General features: G+C 49.0%; 1 protein-coding gene across 3 annotated transcripts in view; it reads right to left on the reverse strand.

Annotated features, from left to right (window-relative positions):
- Positions 1-20814, reverse strand: part of ITGA9 (integrin subunit alpha 9) — a 406938-nt gene that overhangs the window by 336307 nt on the left and 49817 nt on the right. For 2 of the 3 annotated variants that reach the window (XM_072598903.1, XM_072598905.1), the window contains exon 4: positions 17695-17791. Coding sequence is in view for 1 of the 3 variants with exons in the window: in XM_072598902.1 (XP_072455003.1) it covers positions 10495-10682 (188 nt within the window). In the remaining 2 variants the exon portion in view is untranslated. Of the gene's footprint in view, positions 1-10494; positions 11083-17694; positions 17792-20814 lie in introns of those variants that run through there. The other variant, XM_072598902.1, reaches the window with a different exon arrangement.

Here is a 20814-nt window from a genome sequence, read left to right on the forward strand (position 1 = left end):
GAGAAACAGTAGAAGTGTGTGACCATCAAGTCCTCCTTATATTATGTTGGATTATAATGGAGGTGACTAGAGACTTGAATAATAACACTAAAACATTAGCATTGTGCTGTCAAAGGAGATAAGGCCTCCTTCCCCACATAAAGCAAGCATTCCTTCTGAGCACCAGAGGGAGATGTCAATAAAGTTGAAAGCAGGAATCTCCTGGGACAAGGAATCACGAGTCAATTCAATCCAACAACCATTTATTAAATGTCTTCCATGTTCCAGTGACCATGTTAGGAGGAGCCAGTGGAGATACAGAGATGGGCAAGAAACAATCCCTGCTTTCCAAGGGTTGGAATTATGTGGGGGAAGAAATCAGAAGAAGACAAAATTCAGACACAAGAAGCAAATCAGATATATATAAAGTAATTACAGTGTGTAGGAATCAGAAAATCAGGAATCCATCCATGAGTATGTTTAAGACCCTACTATGTGACAGGCATTGTGCTAAGGAGCTCATCAGGAGAAACAACATGTACATAAATAAGGAGTTAGCAATCAGTCAATTAATAAGCATGTATTAAGTCCCTACTACGTGCCAGGCACTGAGGACATAAGGACGAATTGAGCCAGTCCTTGACCCTCCACACAAAACCTTTCCCAACCCTCCTTAATGCTCAGATAGCCTTCCCTCTGTGGATCATTTCTAATTTATTCTCTCTGTGACTTGTTTGCATGGTGACTAGCTGATAAACAGTGAGCTCTTTCACAACTGGGACTGGACTTTTGTCTGCTTTTGTATCCCCAGAGCTTAGCACAGTGCCTGGCACATAGTAGGTACTTAATAGATGTTCATCGGCTGACTGATCTGTAGATCACCAGTTATCTCCAACCTCCCTTGGAGGCACCAACTCTAGGCAAAGAAACCGTGCCTCCACTCCCCATTTCTGACACACTGAGGATTTCCTAACAGAGACTAGAGCATGAAGGGACCATAGAGATAAGCTAGGGCAACTCCCCATTATACAGAGGAAGACCAAGGCCCTAAGGTCACACAGGTAGAACGTGGAAGCCAAGACTCAAAACCAGGCCCTCAAGCTCCATTCACAATTCCTTCCACTTTCCAGTGCCAACTAGGAGCATCCCTGAGGGGTGGGGATCTGGTTTAGGCATGCTCCCCTTCTCCTGGCACCACACCCAACCAGCCTACACCAAACCTAGGAAAAAGAAAAAAAAGCTGACTCCCCAGAACAAAAGAGACCTGGCTTATTTTACTGTCCAAGAAAGACAGGCCAAGAGAGCTCAGTTCAAACAGTCCAAGGAATCACAGGTTGTTTCCTTTTTCTCACTTATATCTGGTCTGGGGGCCTCTTGGAATGCCATTGCTTCTTTTTCCTGGGGTTTTGGATCATTATTCCCAGCATTGGTGCCAATACAGGCTGTTCAGACACTCTGGGCCTCATGCCCCCCTCCCCTGATCAGACACCCTTAACACAATTTAAGGGCCAGGCTTCCCTGCCTCCCACTTCCAGTCACTAGTTTGGTTCCTCAAAAAGGGTTGGCCTGGGTAACCTCTGCGCTTCCTTCTAGCCCGAATGCTGAGATTGCCAGACAACCCAAGACATGAATGAAGGAAGCAAGCCGCCAGAGAGGAAGGCAGCTGGGTCATCACCCAACGCCTTCCAAATCCAAGGGGTGTGAAAGACATTCATTTTCGAGGACTGGAAGCTGGCCTGGGCCCCTTTATTTATATGACTGGGTTTTATCATACCCGGATCAGCAGCTGAGTAACTCTTCCATATCAAAGAGCAAAGGACACAGTGGGCTTTTGTCTGAGGCTGCTGGCATCTGGGGCCCTGCTCTCCTCGAGAGAGAGTTAGCTGGGAGCCACCAGGACAAGGCAGCGATAAGGAACTGGTGGGTCAGTGCCGAGAAGGGCACTCAGAGACACCAGAGAATAAGGAACTTAGCCACTTCAGCATTTGGTTCAAGCTGACATCAACACAATAGTAAGAATTAGTCTAATGTTCTAGCAGCAGAATGACAGGATCTCAGAGGTCACCTAGACCCCAGACCCAGGCAGAAAAGAAGGCTCCTCATAGACACCCACTCAAAGGATCTCAAACCTAAAGCTGAAGAAAAATAAAGGGGGATCTAGACTCACCCCTCCTGTTACAGACAACAAAACTGAGGTCCAAGGATATTAAGGACCTCCTTGGATGTCCAAGGTCACACGGGCAGTCAGCATCAGAGGCAGAATTTGAACCAGGTCTTTTGACTCCACAGATAGTGTTCATTCCACTGTAACATGGGAAGGGACCTCGGAGATTGTCTTTCCAACTCCCTCACTTGACAGGTAAGAAAACTGAGGCCAAAAAGAAATGACTTGGACAAGTCCCCTCATAAGATCATAGATCTAAGGTTGGAAGGACCACAGAAGCATCTATTTTACAAGAGGAAACTGAGGCTGAGGGAATTTAAGTGACTGACCCCAAACGAAATGAGTGGCAGAGCAGAGATTCAAAGACAGGCCCTCCAACTCCCAAGGCAGCCTCTTGCCCCTGTCGCACCCTTCCTCCCTAGATGTTATTCTGCATCAGACCCAAACAATGTCTTAAATATACCCTGCTGGGGCAAAGGGACTCATGAGCATGTCATGAGTTAGCCATACTATGTCAGGAAGTCTCAGAGTCAGGAGCTCACTTCTGACACAGGCTGTGTGACCCTGCACATGTCCCTATACCTCTCTAAAACCCTAGTTACAGAGCAGGTTAAAACCTGTATTGATAGTTTTACACCTAGGAACTCACAGGTCCAGATCCTCTCCTCCACCAAATCAGGCCTTTACTTCACCCTCCTGTTACATCTAGGACCATAAGGGGCTCCCCAGATGCAGCACAGGTTATCAATAGCTATGGCCAGCTTTCTAAATCTGAGACAGAACATGGAGCCTCCCTCAGGAAGACTTAGACTCTCAAAGTTATGGTTGTGCTACCTCCTTAGCTTGTGGAAGACCATAGTTAGGTAGAGTGATAATAACAATGGTATAGGAATTATATTACTAAACATCTCCCTGCTGGTTGCAAAAACACAGCAGCTCCCTCACAGTGAATCAGATCACAACCTGAGAAGGAGAAGGTTGCACCAGGAGCCAGTAGCTTTCATGGACTGATGCCTGACCAGTCCCCATCATACAAATACAAACACAAAGATGCCTTGGAAAGCTCAGTCAATGAACTCGACTGGAACCATAGCAGTACCACAGACCAAACTGTGCCCACAATCCCCTGGACGTACCATTGATCCATAAAGTCTTAAGGACAAAGTTGTTCATGGCTGCTGCCATATTGAATACTCATCATCACCAAACTATGAAGAAGGGAAAGCATTTGAAAATAGAGGGAGGCCAAACAGGAAAGTCATGAGGGAGTGGAATGAGACGCACATCATCCCATCATGCTGCTTGCTGCCAGAGCTGTGCCCAGGAGGCTCTGGGGGATTTTACTGAAGATGAGCCAATGGCCGATTTCTTTTATCAACCTGCACAAAACGCATCTGTACATTATTGAACAAATGAAGAGCAATAGTGTCCCAGGATGGTGACTTGCCCCTGAATCCCATCAAAAGCCACTTGAATCATGAGAGTATGATAGTATTGCTGGAAGGGCAGTGTGGCCTAAGGAAGAGGGCGCTGGCCTTGGATTCAAATCCCACCTTGGACTTAATGGCCTCCCAGGTCCCTCCAGGTTCAAAGTCAGGATCCTAGACCTTATAATAATAAAAGCTGACTTTATACAGGCTTTAGGATTTGTCAAAGTACCTTACAGTCATTCATTTCTTCTGATCCTCACAACAACTCTGAAAAGTGGGGAATCTAGAGATCACTGCTCCTGTCTTACAGATGAGGAAACTGGAGGTCAGAGAGGCTAAATGATTTCCCCATGGTCACACAGCTGATGAGTCAGGGTTCAAACCCCAAGGCCAGGATTTCCCCCCACTATACCACACTAATACTAAGCAGATCATGGATCTGAGCTAGTGGCCACAATCATTTGGTGTCTATACGCGCGCGCATACACACACACACACACACACACACACACACACACATTTGGTGTCTATACGCGCGCGCATACACACACACACACACACACACACACACACACACACACACACACACACACACACACACACACACACACACACACACACACACACACACACACACACACACACACACACACACACACACCCCCAGCTTGGATGTGGAAAGGCTAGCCAAGCAAAGGGGGATGAGTTTCACTCCATCTATAAAGTACCAAGATTAGAAGCAGCTTAGGAATCTTAGCACTCGAAGGGAGAAAAGCAGCAGACATGGAGAAGAGAGTGTCGTCATCGTAAAATTATAAAAAGCATTTTCTTTCTTTCTTTAAAAATGCAATGCTCTCCTTTCTTTTTCCTAAGCCTTCATCACTTTTCTCAAATAGAACTGGATGGGCTGGGCCTCCTCCACCTGGTGGCTGGCTCTGGGTTGGCCAGCCTCCAGGTCGGGCAGCCTCTGGCTTGGGCAGCCTCTGGGTTGGCCAGCCTCAGAGTCAGTCAGCCTCCAGGTGGGGCAGCTTCTGGGTTCACCCACTTGATCCACTCACTTATTAGGGCTCTGCTGGTCCCTCTTCTGCCAGTGAGACTTTCTGCCCACTGCCCCGCTTCACTTGGGTTCAGTCATAAAAATGAGAAAGGTCTTTTGGTTAACTTTAGTCAGTCAAAATTAGTGAAAATAAAAGCAAGACAATAATAGTTTAAAGAGAGATTGCAGAGGAGCATTTAAACCACACAGGCTGTACACAGAGTAACAGAAGTGATTAGCTGGTAGGAGTCGGGCCCTGGACACTGAAGACTTGTCCTAGTGGAAATGGACCAGATCGGTCAGGCGTTCCCACACATACGTGCTTCTCAGTAGGCTGACACCTCATCTTCATTACACCCTATTGGGGGAAATGGAGAATAACTGTTGCACTATTGGCTAGCCACATGATAATAGGTCTTTACTACGCCCTCATGGCTCCATCTCAGGGCACCGTTTAACCTATGGCCTATCTGAAACTGCCATGGCAAGCCAAGTTAGGATAGGACTTGACTTTATTTCTATTCAATTCCTATGAACCTTTGCAGTAATTACAGCCCAGCTTTAGGCAAAAGGGGACAGGGAGATCTTTCATCTATATACCTCCTAATATTAAAAATAAGAACTGACATTTATACCGAACTTTTAAAACATGAATCCGTTAACAAGCATTTTTTAAATGTGCCGTTGGCCATGCGAAGCTCCAAGAATATCAAAATCTAAATGGAATAATTCCTGCCTTCAAGGAGTAGTCAGTGTCTTGGACAAGACAAAGAAAATACAAGAAGTTCCTTCTAGAAGAAGCAAACTGGACAGCCCCTGGAAGGGTTGGTTTGGACACTGCAGGGCCAGCTGCAACGTGCTTTCTGTGCGCTGAGTCCTCTCTCCCCACTCCTGGCTGACCTCCCAAAAGCCCAAGGCTGATCCTGTCCTTCTGTCCCATTCCATCCACTCCATTGGCCACCTATCACTTCCAGAGCAAAGCCTGTTATAACCTGGCCCCATTGGCTATCTATCACTTCCAGGGCAAAACCTGTTATACCCTGGCCCTACAAACACACAACTTTTCATTTTCTCACATCTCCCCAGCCACAGACACACACCTTCTATCTTCTCACATCTCCCAGCCAACACCACCGAGCATTCTTCGATTCTGTGATACTGGCTTCCTCCATGCTCCTTACCTGAATCCAGGCACTTTCTCAGGTTGTCCCCCAGGCTGGAAAGCTCTTTCCTCATCTCTACCTCCTGGGTTCCCTGGTCTCCTTTGAGAACCAGCTGAAATCCCACCTTCTACAGGAAATCTCTTCCTACTGAGCCTCTGGAATCATCTCTAGTCTGACCTAGATGTGTCTCATTTGTACTGAGCTCTTCCATCTTGCCTCTCCCCATTAGACTAGGAGGAAAAGCAATTTAGTGCCTTTCTTTGTCTCCCCAGCAGTTAGAACAGCACAGAGAAGGCACTTAATGCTGGCCCCAAACCTAGCACTGAAGCTGCAGGATGAGATGCAGTGTAGTACAATGACTTGAGTCCCAGACTCAGAGCAAGGAAAATCTGAGTTCAAATCTGGATCACTGACAGTTACCAGCTGGGTGACCATGGGGATATCACTTAACCTCTCTGAAGCTCAGTTTCCTTATCTGTCAAATAACATGAAGAGACTTGTCCTACCAGCCTTACAGGGTCACTGCCAACTCAGAATAATGTGGGTAGAGTTTTATAAACTATAAAGTGACATAAATGTCAGTTATTATAACTGGTGAGAGGGGTCTGGTCCAGTCGACTTCACAAACTCTCTCCTCCATGTTTGTACAACCATCTTCTCCATTCCATTGTGAGCCCCTTGGGGCAGGGACTGGTTTTGCATAGTGCCTGGCACACAGTTGGCACTTAATAAATGTTTGTTGCCTAACAATTTTCCTGTTATCGTCACCCCAATTTTGCAGATGAAGACACTGAGGCTAGAAAGGGGGAAATGCTTGATTCTGGGTCACACAGCTAGCAAAGGCCTCTCTCCAGTCTACCCTGCCTGCCTAGGTGTGCTGCTATTTCATTCTTAAACACATGGGACAGCTGTAGCCTCCAGAGTGACCCATTCGGGGGCCTGGGCCAAGAATAGTGTGCTACACTCAAGGATGGAGGAACGGTCTCCTACCTACCTGTGGCCCATTTTCCATTTAACAGATTCAAAGGCCAAAAGAACACGAACACACACACACACACACACACACACACACACACACACACACACACATACACACACAGCAAAGACTGAGGCAGCAGGCAGACAGTCTCATTAGAAGAAGACAAAGGGTTGAGTAGGCAAACCCAGAGGCTGCCTTGTTCAGAGCCAACCAGCACATGACCTAGGCCCAGTGTGTGAGGATTGGACCCAAGAGCTGGAAAGTGTTCCCACTGGGCCCGGGCCTTCTGCCTTGGGACACAGGGGCCCTGTCAGTTTTCTTCTTCTTCCAAGAATGTTGGCTGCCTCAGTCCTCCAGACCAACTTGTTCCATCAGCCTACATCCAATCCAGACCACCACTCCCCTTTATCCCAGGGATGATGGTGAATTAGGCCCAGACAGAGATGCTGCCTCAGCTGAGGAATTTCCAGGGCTAGGAAACACTCTGTCCCAAAGCAGACTGTTTCCTGAAACTTCCTTGGATTCATAGAGGGTTTCTGGGAGAACCTTGTTCTTTCTGCCTCTCAAAAACAATAGCTGACATATAGAACTTAAACGTTTGCAAAGTGTTCTACATGCATTTTAATCCTCACAACATCCCTGTAAGGTGAAGAACACAGGTACTATCACCTCCATTTTATAGACAAAGAACACGGGGCTCAGAGAGGTTAAGTGACTCGCCTGGAGTCCCACAGCCACGGTATCCTAGGTGCTCTCCTCCCCCTCAAGGGGAGGGATCTGCTAGTAACGAGAAAGGACTACACGGCACAAGACAGCATTCAAGAAGTCTTATAATTCTCCTCTGGCCGAGGACTGTCCAGGAGGAACCAGGTTTGTTGGTTTTTGGTTTGTTTGGTTCTCTTTGATTCAGGAGGCTTGGCACTGAAAACTCTCAACTCAACAGGTGGACTTTAAGCAGCCTTTATGGCCACCTGCTGGTTGGCAGAGCCACTGGGGCACATGTGGATTCCCTGACCCAAGGCCTCTCCATTTACACCCAAGGTCTCAGCTGCAGCCCCTCTCTCTATTAATCAGTGACTTGGATGGAAACCTGGAAGTCACATTGGACCCAGCTGTAGATGTCTTAAATGGAATTGGATCAACAGTATCTTAATGAGCAGAATCCAGCAATACCTCAACAGGCCAGGCCCACCATTGTCAAACGTCAGCGTCTCAGGACCCTTTTACCATGTTAAAAACAACTGAGGAATCCTCCTCAGGGCATAGTCATCAATATTTATTATATTAGAAATGAAAATGTCTTAGTATTATGATGAAAATCCTTTTGACCTCGCAGACCTCTTGAATGGGTCTCAGGGACACCCTTTGAGAACTGCTGGGCCAGGCCAACAGACCACACAGACCAAGATAAACTTTACTAGACATAATGGAAAGTCTTAACCTTGGAATCAAAAACCCAACCTCACAAGTACAAAGTCGGGGAAAGGAAGGCACAGCTAATAGTGGACCATATGAAAAAGAGCCAGGAGGGTTACTGAACCACCAATGGGATATCAGCCCACAATACCTCCCCTTCCTCTTCCTTGTCCCATTCCAAAGAAGGCTAGTATGCTCTGGGGCTACAATAAAGAGGATCATAGGATCCAGGAGGAAAAAGGAGAGGGCAGACTCTGCTGTTCTCTGCCCTGATCAGACTTCCTGGGGGACGAATCTAGGTCTGGACATCACACTGGAAGAAGGGCTCTGTCAGCAAAGGAACACCCAGAGGGTGAGGGGGCTAGACACTCTGCCAAGTCCACCAAAAACTGGCTGATGAAACTAAGAACATTGAGCCTGCAGAAGAAAAGTTCCAAGGAGGGAGGTTATGAGAGCAGTCTTCAAGACTCAAAACAGGTCATCTATCTGTCACATGACAGAGGAACTAACCTGGCTCTGCTTGGACCCAGAGACTACAATGAGAAACAATGGCTGCAAGTCCCAAAGAGACCATTGGGTGAGATGACAAAAAAAGTACCTAATAATTGGAGTTATTGGCCTCCCCAGTAGTGGGCTACCTATCACCCCATCCTGCCCTCCCTCCACCTCCTTTCTTGAAGCAAAGTCTGGAATGTTGGGAAGCTGGAGGGGAGTAAGCTCTGTGTTTGGAGGTGTGAGAAGATGGCCTCTGATGTTCCTCCAGCTCTGTGATTTGAGGATAAAGCTCAAGGATCCCAACAGCTCATCTTCCTACAGAGAATCAGGTTCTGCCCTAGAGTCCCTTCCAGCATGGAAATGCTATGATTCTCATGATGTTGGATTCCAGAAGACCCTCCTTACCTTCCCAGTCTGGGCAGCTCCCAACCCTTCACATATGCCCACTCCCTTGGCTGGCCTCAGCCTAGTCTCTGTGCCCCTGATAGCACCAAAGGACTGTGATGGATTGGGGCTTTAAGTGTCCCTTCCGAATAGTCCAGACAGCAGGGCTTTCTCCAAGCTGACCTCCCCTGACAGGATGGACTTCCTCATCTTTGAGGAGCAATGGGCTCAGCCAAGGTCCGGGCAAGATACTCAAATCATGTCCCCTAACAAAAGGAGTCAGCCTCACTCTAGTGTCAGGAGGACAGAAGGAGATACCCCAAGCTTAAGAAACAAACCCAAAAGGCTTTAGAGGTCCCCTACATGGGGGAGGGGCAGAAGGAGAGAACAATGAGAAGGAATCAGAGTTGGAAGAGCCCTCAAACACCATCTAGACTGAACCCTCCCTGAAGGAGAATCCCCTCTAAGAGATCCTAGTTCAAATCCCGCTGGAGACACTAGCTGTGCGGCCCCTGACTGGGCCTCAGTTTCCTCATCTGTACAATGAAGGAGTTGGCCTCAATGTCGTCAAAAGTCCTTCCTCTCTCAATCTAGGGTCCTCTGAATTCCCCGAGGGTCCCTGAAGAGCTCTCCTCCCTCTCTCAGATGACCATGGCCAAGGGCTGGGTCAGCCTGTGTGGGCAGATCCTGTCAGGGACCGAGAGCCCTAGCCTTCCCACCTCCAGGCTGCCCCTTCCGCTGGGGCAGCGGACTGACTTAGGAAGTTTTCCCGGGGGCTGTCTCCTGACCACCAAGTCTCTAGCCCTGGCCGGGAGGAAGGACTCCGGGCAGCTTCGGCACCAAGGTGGGGAAGTAAAGGGGGGGTGGGGGGAACCTTTCCCGGAAAGTCTGCTTGCCGGGCCTAGTAGGGAAACGGGGGCTGTTAGCCAGCCTCCTCCCAGGCCCGCATCAACCAGCGAGGACAGAACTCCGACCCGCGCCAGGGGCCTCCAGCGCCCCACCGCCCTCAGTCCCACCCTCTGAGGTCCGTGCCAACCCCTTCCTAGACCGGCTCGGAAGGGAGAGAAGGGGCTAGGAAGCGCAAACATTTAAATCTCCAACCCGGGGAGGTCTCCCTGCTGTGGCTTCAGGCTCCTCCCGGAGGCTGGGACTGAGCCTGGCTTGGAGGCGGGAGGAGGCTGGGGCGTGATGGGGGGCTGCGAGGGCAGGATGGGGCAGGCTGCGGGATCGGGGCTGCAAGGGCATGACAGAGCAGGCTGCGGGATGGGGGCTGCGAGGTGGGGGACGGCGGGGTAAGGATGGAGCAGGCTGCGGGATGGGGGACGGCGGGAGCAGGATGGAGCAGGCTGCGGGATGGGGGACGGCGGGGGCAGGATGGAGCAGGCTGCGAGAGCGGGGAGTCGGGGGGAAGGTGGCCCGCAGCCCAATCGGGGTCGGGGAGCACTCACCAGCGGGTGTTGTCGTAGAAGTGCTCCAGCACGGCGTAGCCGAAGAAGGAGCCGGCGGGCCCCTGGTAGAGCACAGCGTGCTCTGGGGCCAGGTTGTAGGCAGACGCCCCAAGAGCCAGCGCCACCGCCCCGAGCGCCGCGAGCAGTGCCCGTAGCCCCCCGGGGCCCCGGCGGACGCCAGCCCGCATCCCGCAGCTCCTGCGCCCCCGGGCCCGCGCCCGAGCCAGAGCCCGGGGATCCCCGGCGAACGAGCCCCCTTCCCTTCGTCTGTCCTGCCGGGCGGCCACCCGGTACACGTTCCCCGCCCTGGGCCGGGCGGACTGGGACCGAAGGGGTGAGCGCCCTGGGCGTGCGGCTGTGGCTGAGTGTGAGCGCGTGTGTGCCTGCGTGTGTGCCAGTGTGTGTGTGCCTCTGTGTGCGCGGCTCCCGGGCCGTGGGGTGCTGGGGGGGAAGCGGGGAGGGGGTAGGAGTGTCCCTCGGTCCCGGAGAGGAAGCCCCAGCCCAGCTCAGCGATCCCCGCAGTGGGGCTCGGGAGCCGACTCTGCGCCCTCTCCAGCTCTCGGGCCGCTGCTTGCCTCCGAGCCTATGAGCCTCCCACCTCCCGCCTCCGGCCCCCCGCCCCCCACCGGGACTGCCGGGCCGGGCCGGCCGGTCCAGCCACAAAGCCTGAGCCACAGTGCCCCCTGCGGGCCGCGGCCGCGCCCTGCCCGCGCTCTGGCCGGCCGGCCTGCCCCTGGGGAGAGGAGGAGGACGGCGGCTGTCGGATCTGTGCTGGGGGGTCCTGAGCTCCGGCCCGGGGAGCCTCCCCCCACTCTCCCACAAGACGCCTCTTCTCTCCCCAAGCGATTTCCAGCCGCACGCACTCCTTCACTCCCCTGGAGGTAGAGTCAAAAAGACCCCCCAAAAGTCCCAGGCTCCAAGGAGGTCCCTCATCTGGCCCGTCTTTGGTTACATTGGTGGTTGAACCAAGGAGGTTGGGAAGAACAGAGAAGAAAGAGGGAGGGGGAGGGGGAGAGAGTGCCGGAGTCGCTGCCCATCTTTTACCGGTGAGAGTCTAGGACAGGGCTCTTAACCCGATAGAGTTCAGAGGTCTGTAACCTTGGCTTGGGCGGGGGAGAGGTTGGGGCTTTCATCTCACTAGTCTCTAACTGACATTTGGCATTTCCTGCCATTATAAGGTAAGCAGTAGACCAGTGGAACATTAAAAGGATCCTGGGGCACAAAGGATTCAGGAGCCCTGGACTTGGAGACCTCTACCTAGGGCAGAAGGGCCCTACTCTAAGCAGAGAGGCAGGCAGGGTAGTAGAGAGAGGCCTGACCTTGGAGGCCCCCCAGCATTCAGCGCCTCCCTCCAAGCTTCCAAATCACCGGGGATTTACACTCGAAATACTTTGAGAATGTACTAATATGTGTCTAGATTGTTTTCCCCCACAGAATGCAGCTACCCAGGGACCAGAGGCTACTTCCCATCTGCCTTCGTGTCCCCCCTACCTAGAACAAAGCCTGGCACGTGGGAGGTTCTTGATTCCCTTTCAGCTCTAAATCTCGGACCCTAAGATCACAAGAAGATGGCAAACGCAGGCAGCTCTCCAAACTGCACACAAGTTGTCTATCTGCACTGGGGGGGGGGGGGGGGGGGGGTAGAGTTTCCACACCAGAAAATCCCTGAGTCCAGACCAAAATGTGTAAATCAGAGTTCCAGGCAGGAGGGATACACAAATGAAAGGGTCGCTGTTCTCAAGAATCAACCAGTGAATCCCCAAACATTTATTGTCTCCTATATATGGTCCCTGCCCTCCAGGGCCTTCCATTCTACCCACCAGACTTGTGCACAACAAGAAGGTCCTTCTAGTCTACCTGGGGAAGGGGAGGGCCAGAACAAGGTGCACATATAGAAGTATATTTCAAAAGCCATCCCTGCCCTCAGGATGTTTCCATTCTGATAGGAAACTGTAGCAGTAAGCACCCTGACATATCCAGGATGACCTGCTAGCACAGGTTCTTAGATCGGCTTTTCTAAAAGGAAAGTAACTTTTGAGGGGTCAACAATCTTCTTTAATCACATATACCTACCGAGAAAATACAAGCAGAGACATAAACACCAACAGACAGGGCTTCTAAACTGTCTGACCATAAGCAATACATACATCACAGATCAGCAGACAGATCCAGCTGTCTGACCATTACATACATAGTTCCCAGAGAAGCACCAACATCTGAGTTTTCAAATAGGGGTTGGAGTAAGGGAGGAGTCTCCTGAACAGCTACTCAGAATCTCATCTGGCCCATGAACCTTCTTCCAGGCCTCCTTCAGATGCCAGAGAACATCAGGACCCTTCTGACCCAGTGCCTCATTAGCAATTAACAAAAGGTGTGGGCCTTCCTACAAAAGAAGCCTCCCCTAATCAAGCTTCCCTTAATGGGCTCCACTTGAGGTAGAGAAAGATCTAACTCTCATTAACATTACAGGGACACAGCACATAAAGCAGTGTCTGGGAAGTAAAGTGAATGATCAGTCTCATAGCTCTTAGAATATATGTATTTTCCTTTTATTTCATGTCCCCAGATAGATGGCACCAATGCTCAGTTCCACCTTTGACTCTGCCTTCTCCCTCACTCCCACATATCCAAACAGGTCTCATCTGCTCTGCCTCCCCAATATCCCTCACCCCCATCCCCTTCTCTCTGGATTGACCAGCAGCCTAGTCAATGCAAGCAAGCTCTTGTTACTGTTATTGTTTCTGTTGTCGTTGAGTTGTGTCTGACTCTGCAAATGAGGTTTTCATCACAAAAGCACTAGAGTAGTTGACCATTTCCTTCTCCAGCTCATTTTACAGATGTGGAAACTGAGACAAACAGGATGAAGGCTCACTCAGTAAGTATCTGAGGCCAGATCTGAACTCAGGAAGATGAGGTTTCCTGCCTCCAGGCCCAGCGCTCTGTCCACTGCAGCACCACCTAGCTCTAGCCATAGAGTATAGCCATGGTCTCCTTGGTCTCTCCTCACTCCAATCCATGCTCCCTAAAACTGCCAAAATGGTACTCCTGACACAAGAACATTCAGTAGTTCACAGCGTCTTCTCCAGTAAAAGGCAAACCAAGCCTGCCCTGATGACTCCCCTCAGCCCCCATTTGGCTCCAATTAGTCATCAAGGACAATTCATCCTCCAGCCTTCAGAGTTCAGCTTGGTACTGCTACCTCACTGGGGCCCTCCCAGGCTCCCCTTGGTAGGACTCTCCCCCACCTGAAATGATCCTCAAGTGCTTAGCTCTTGTCACACTCTGCCCTGTAGGTTACCTCTCTCTGTTCACAGGAACACACTCACACACACACACACACACACACACACACACTCTCTCTCTCTCACACACACACACACACACACACACACACACACACACACACACACACACACACACACACACACCCCTTGAAGGCAAGGACTGGGTAATATTTTTTTAATCTTTTTATCACCAACCTCTAAAATGGTATCTGGTATATAGTAGGCACTTCATAAATGATGACATAATTGAATGGTATAATCCTCTGACTATGGCCCTGCCCTGCCAAAGCTGATTTTTTAAATTGTTTTTAATCTCTTTACCAACCATGATGGGGATAAAGTAACACATCAGGATCGTTTGAAGTGGCATTTCTCGGATTTGAGAAGAATTTGGAATGTCTTTCTGGCTTTGTGTTTCTTCCTTAAGAACTGTATGTTCTTAGGGTATTACTCTTAAATTATTTTTTAAATTATCTGTGATGTCCCAGGAGAGCACACAGACAGTGTGTACAGCACAGGGAGGCTGCCAGCAGGCCCTGGGCAGGACTACCTTCAGGAGGGTCTGGCAACAGAGAGTGAGGGTCAAGCCTAGAGGACTGGAGTCAGGAGGTGAAAGAACTGCAGTTCCCTGAAAGAGGGAACAAGGTAGGGTCTCAATTGCAGAGGTACCACAATACCAAGAGAGTAATGCAGATGTGGAGGAATCGATAAATCAATCAATCAGCATTTATTAAGTACCTACTCCAGGCATCTAGACTCATCTTCTTCAGTTCAAATTTGGCCTTGACACTTACTAGCTGTGTATCTCTGGGCAAGTCACTTCACCCTGTGGGCCTCAGTTTCCTCATCTGTAAAATAAGCTGGAGAAGGAAATGGAAACCATTACAGTATCTTTGCCAAGAAAACCCCAAACGGGATCATGAAGAGTCAGACACAACTGAAACCACTGGACAACAAACTACCTACTCTGTGCCAGGTGCTGTCCTAGGTGCTAGGATATGTATAAAAAGGTAATCGATCCCTACTCTCAAGAAACTTACATTTTGATGGGGAAGACAGGAGCATACAGAAGTATGCCAGGAATAAATATAGAGAATCAATGAAAAGAAATAAGTAAAAGTAGCTGTATACAAGTTGTGTGGTTTGTCCTTTGTTCTTGAAGAGGACCATGACATCAGGAAGATGATGCCATGACTTGCAAGTGAACTGGATTTAAGTGAAGCAAGGCTGTGCAAAGTCACCAGCCTCCCTTTCTCCTCCAGAGCCATCTTGGTCCAGTGGTCTGATATTGATCATGGTAACTGGAGACAGCCACCAGTGCAGTGGCAGACCTTAGCCTTTTCAAGCTAAGGTATACAAGGGAGTTTGGGAAGGAGGACTCTGATGCTTGAGTAAGTCACAAAGGATCAGAGGGATTCTATTAGGCAGAGATGAGAAAGAAATGGCTAAGGAAGGGAGAAGAGAGATGGAGTAGATTCACAAACTGTCACAAACAAGACATGTGACTGAGGGTCGGGGGTGGAGGGCACAGGAAAAGGGAAGGGAAAGTCATATCACATGAGGTTAGAAAATGGCTTGGGACCAGGTTGTAAAAGATTCCAACTGCCTGAGTTTATATTTCATGCTGCAGATATAGGGAGTTATAAGGTTGACAGGGTTAGGGAGTAGTACCATGGTCAGATCTTCAGAAAAACCACTTTGGCAGCAACTTGTAGGATAAACTGGAGTGGGGAAAGACTTGAGATAGGACACCGGTTAGGAGACTGTTGTAACAGTCAATCACAGACCCCACAACTGTGGGGGGGTCAGGAAATGGGGCTTAGTCACCAGTGACCAAGAGAAAACCTGCCACCAGACCAGTTCAGCAGGTGGGAGAAAGGCCAGGAAGAAGCCTGGTATGATGTTGAGCCCCTGAACTATGGCTCCATGCCAACAGAATACAAAGACAAAGGCTTCTGCTGTTGTCCATAGCTTGGAGCCAGAGGGAACCACAGGAACCCATTTGAGAAGGTGCTAGTCAGCCAGGGCAAGCTTAGGAAGAAGGTTCTTTTTGGACTTGCTGGCACTGGAGAAGGAGGATGAGCTGCTGAGGGTTTCTGGATGGATTAGGGGCCTCTGGTTCTCCCTCCCTGAATATCACCATGATGATACAGCCCCACTCTTGCCCAACGTGACATGTCATATGTGGTAGAATCCAAAGCTACACTCTCTGACTCCAAAGTCTGCTGATGGAAAGCACGAGCTGAAGTCATTACTAAAGGGGAAGTAAAGGCTCAGACAGCCATCAAGAACTCAGGAGACATAGAAAGGAGACCAATGAGTCAACCTTCTGGTGGTACATTTGGGCCCAAAGTCCCAGAGGAATAAAGAGTGGATTATTCTACAAGATTGAAGGTGGGTGTAGGGGGAGTAAGCTGTTTCCTGTCTCCTTTACCTTGCCAACAGTGACTGGGAAAAACCTCACTCGACAAGGAAAAGAATTGAGGGAGGGCAAGGTGGATATGACAGACAGGGCGATGCCTCCAACTGATTAAACTCCACTTTGATAAATAAGCCCTTTTGTCTTTTTCAGGAAATTCTACCAAGGACTGGAGATGAAGTGGCCTATTTTGTGAATAAGGCTTTGTGTTTTAGGGCACTGTCTTTTTTTCCAAGAATCTAAAGAAAAAAACCTCAAAAATGCACACAAATTCTACTGTTAGGGAATGAGAAGAAATGGGAGTTCTGGTATCCAAACACAAGGTGCTTTAGGAGATAAAGGGACAGAAGCCCAGCATCTCAGACTGGGAAGGGCTCTCAGAGGCCACCCAGCCTGGCCAGGCCCTAGCTAGGAATCAATCCCCTCTGTGGCTACTCAGCAAGTGGTCATCCAGGACCTGCTTCCTTTAGGTGATCATAATCCATCGGCATTCCACCTCTCCCTCTGTCTGTTCGTCCTCCCCATCATGACCTCTCATCCTTCCCCATGTCTGTTTTCTCCCAGGCCATCCTCCCTGCACTAACTTGGCTCTTGACTCTGCTGAGCCAGTTAACTCTCCATGGAGACCTTTGCCCCCGGCTAAATCTCAGCCTTAGATTACTGCCACCATCTACCATCTTGTCTCCTCCACACATGCTGCTGAATAAAGATCAAGAAAATCTCAAAACTGTTCTGAATGGCTCCACTTTACACAAACTCAAATGGGCTCTCGCTGCTGCTGGGCAATCCTTCTAGACCTCTCTTGTTAACTGAGGGACACAAGTATCAAACAGCAGTCCAGCTCCCCACCTGGACCCACCATTATCAGCTATACTTGCCTTCTCTATTCCTAAACTCATGGTTGTACATCCATTACTGCTGGGAGGGCAGAGACTAAACGGGAGTCAACGTCTGGGCACAACCCCCACTCTCCCTACTGCCCCTACCTCACCAACATTTCCCCTCACCCTGTATTTCTAGAATTCCGCAGGCACATCCTCCTATTCACTCAGAAATGATTTTTTTTCACTGCAGCATAGCATGAATTGTTTTAAGGTTACTAGGAGCCTTCTCATATGGTTCTCTTGCTCATGAGATCTTAGATCTGTATGAGACAGAACCTCCAAGGCCTCTAATCCAAAGCCCCCACCTTTTTTAGAGGTGAGCAAACTGAGACCCAAGGTCCCTTATTAAGTTCTGGGTGAGTGGCAGAGCCAGGATTAAACCCAGAGCCTCTGCTTCACCAACCAGCACCCTTTCCACTGCCTCAGAGTCCCCAAGTAGCCTGGAATATTGTTTTATCTGGCAAAGGGTTTAATGTATCTGTAAACAAGCCACTTGGAAAGAGAGAGAGGGACATGCTGAGGTCACAAATTCAGGCAGGGGTGGAGAAAGTCTGGGAGAAAACCCAGCTTTCAAATTGCAGTCTACCCACTGAGAAGGTAAAAGCTTACTTACCCTAAAGATATTGAGATCAATGAACTCTTAGCCCTTCTATTAGTGACTCAACAATTCATGTAGACCCAGACTTCGGTGTCTTCTGACAAAATTGGAACTGAAAGCAAGAACAAATGATTCTTAAGTGTTATCCTTCACCTCATTCATCTTTATCCATCTCCCCCATTAATCATCTTGGAGCTCAGCTCCTCACTCAGCATACACACTTTGCTGAATACATAGTTCAGGCTAGGGTGGTGGGAAGATGTCCGACTGGACTTCAGAGGAGATCTGAGTTCGAATCCTTTCTGTGACACTCTATGTCACCATGGATAATTCAATTCAACAAAGATTGATTGAGGTACCTCCTAAATTCAATTCATGTCCTTTCCTGGGTTCATATCCTGCCTCAGATGCTAGCAACTAGCTATGTGATGATGGGCAAACGAGGGAGATAAAAGGACAAACATAAAACGATGCGTGCCCCCTCATCTTTACATTTTACTTGAGAGAAGGGGTGAAGGAAGTGAAACACAGCAGATACATCAATAGGAAAACTTAAAAATACATGCAAAATGACACAAAGTAAACTCAGGAGGGAAATCATTAAGAGGGGGTAGAAATCAAGGCAGGTCACTTAACTTTTGAGTCTTAGTTTTCCCATCAATAAAATGGGGATAAGAATACCTGTAGTCTGGACTTCATGGGAGGCCGACTGACGATGGAGATTAAATGAGCCAATGCAGACCTTAAAGGTTGCTATTCAAACATTATTCACAGACCAGCATCTGTCACTGAGCCTGAAAAGGTGAAGATAGTCTAAAAAACATTAACAAAATCCTCCCTGTAAACTAAGCCAACAGTAGTAACACACATCTGTTAAGTGCCTACTGTGTATCAGGCATGGGGCTAGGTCCTGAGCATGCAAGGATACTCCATTCTGGTGGTGGAGACTGCACACATCAGTCTGTAAGCTCCTGGAGGACTTTCTTCATCACCCCAATACCTAGCACAGTGCCTGGCACATGGTGTACATGACAGTTGCTTTTTGATCAATTGACTCAATGATATACAAAACAGATGTGTGATGTGGGGGGAAGCGATAAGAAGCTTAGAGGCTCAGGAAGATCTGTGTAGTATACAAGGTCATGCTTGAGCTGAGCCTTGAAGAAGGCTAGAGATTTTGTGAGGGGGAGGACAGAAGGCTTTCCAGGGATGAGGGCCAGCCTGTGCAAAGACAAGGAGATGGGAGATGTAGTGTTTTGTATAAATAACAGAAATGGGCCCATAGAGTTGGATCATAGAGGAGAACTCATGGGGAACAGGTTAGAAAGATGGGAAAGGACCCATGTGGAGAGCTTTAATCACCAAAGGAGAGTGACAGGGAGTCACTGAGGCTCACTGAAAGTGGGAGATGGTCAGATCTGCTGCTGTGTCTAGTTGCACTGAAGAGTGGGAGAAGGGGTTGAGGCTGGAAAGTGGGTGGAAGAAGGTCTGGGAAGGGCTTTCAGTGCCCAAGGGAAGGTTTTATTTGGTGAAAGGAAGGCCCTGGAGCCTGTTGATCAGGGGACAAATATGGTCAGGCATGCTTTAGGAAATTACTCTATGGTGGTGGCTGAGTCAGAAAAGAGAAAGGAGAGAGAAGGAACGTTTCTTGTCCCTTGGGAAGGTCAAAGGGAAGTGGGGGAGACTGTTAAAATATGTAGAAAGATGTAGAAAGCACTGAGTATGATGTCTGGCACATAGGAGGTACTTAAACATTTATTCCCTTCCCTTTTCCCTAATCAGAAGCCTCATGTGTAGGTGTCAGGGCTGCTTTCTTCAAGAAGACAGTAAGACTGTCCTGCACCTGACAAGCACCAAAACTGAATTTGGCCACATCAGAACAGTCAAGAAATAACTGATTAGCATCAGGGAAATCATTTCAAGATCAACTCAGTGTATGCAGTGAGATCTCTTATTGGTAAATCAATCTTTCAGTCACGTCTGACTCTTGGTGACCCCATGTGGGGTTTTCTTGGCAAAGATACTTCAGTGGTTTGCCATTTCCTTCTCCTGCTCATTTTATAGATGAGGAAACTGAGGCAAACAGGGTGTAGTGACTTGCCCAGGGTCACATACCTAGGAAGTATATGAGGCCAGATTTGAACTCTTCCTGACTCCAGGCCCAGTGCTCTGTGCACTGTGCCACGTAGGTGCCCAGGTTAAATCAATACCAAACAAGAAAAGAGGATGGAAATGAGACGACATTAATGCACCTACAAAGCAGCCAACCTAACCTATTTAAAGAGGCTATTGTCTCATGGCCAAATGGAAAGAGATGCTGGAGTGTGAGGCAGAGGACCTGGGTCGAAGTCCTGGCTTGTGTGACCTTAGGCAAGTCCCTTCACCTCTTTTCCTTGCCTGTAAAATGAAGGAGTTGGGAAGGAAGATCTTGAAGATTTCTTCTAGCTCTAAATCTCCAATCTCTGTGACCTTGAAAATGGGAAAGTGACTAAAATGATACTAGGTGCCTGCCCCATAGTAAATGCTTAAGAGACGTTTATTGACTTGAAAGTAAAGACTCAGAACAGACTCTCATGATTTCTCAGAGAAGGGTCATCCATGTAAACCGGTGATCATAATAAGGCTGACTCTCAGTGGAAAGAGCCCAGGACTAGGGGGAAAGGGGGAAAGAAGACCAGAGATTCAATCCCAGCTCTACCATACGCTCACCAAGTGACTGGAGAAGTCCCTTCCTCCATCAGAGCCTCCATTTTCTCTTCTGGATGGTGATGGATTTGACCACCAAGGTCCCTTCCACCTCTAACTCTACCATGGGGTAAAAGCCAACCTTCCCCTTGGCACAAAGGGCAAAGGGAGGAAGGCACACTCTTGGTAGCATGGCAGGAAGATGGCCCAAGAGCAGGTCAGTGGAGGGAGCGCCCAGCTAGTGTTGGGAGACTCTCATCAATCAGCTGGGTAGACCCCCAGGACACAGACAGTGGAGTGTAGAAGCATGGAAGAAAGACAAAGACTATACAAGGTACAAGCTGCAGAGGGACTGCAATCTTCATCAGTGGAGGGAAAGCCCAGGTTCCTGAAGCATTCAAGCAGTGTCAGTACCTGTACTATAATCCTTGGTGTGCTTGGAAGCCCCTT

Source organism: Notamacropus eugenii, chromosome 3, assembly GCF_028372415.1.
Source record: "Notamacropus eugenii isolate mMacEug1 chromosome 3, mMacEug1.pri_v2, whole genome shotgun sequence".
Classification (NCBI taxonomy): Eukaryota; Metazoa; Chordata; class Mammalia; order Diprotodontia; family Macropodidae; genus Notamacropus; species Notamacropus eugenii.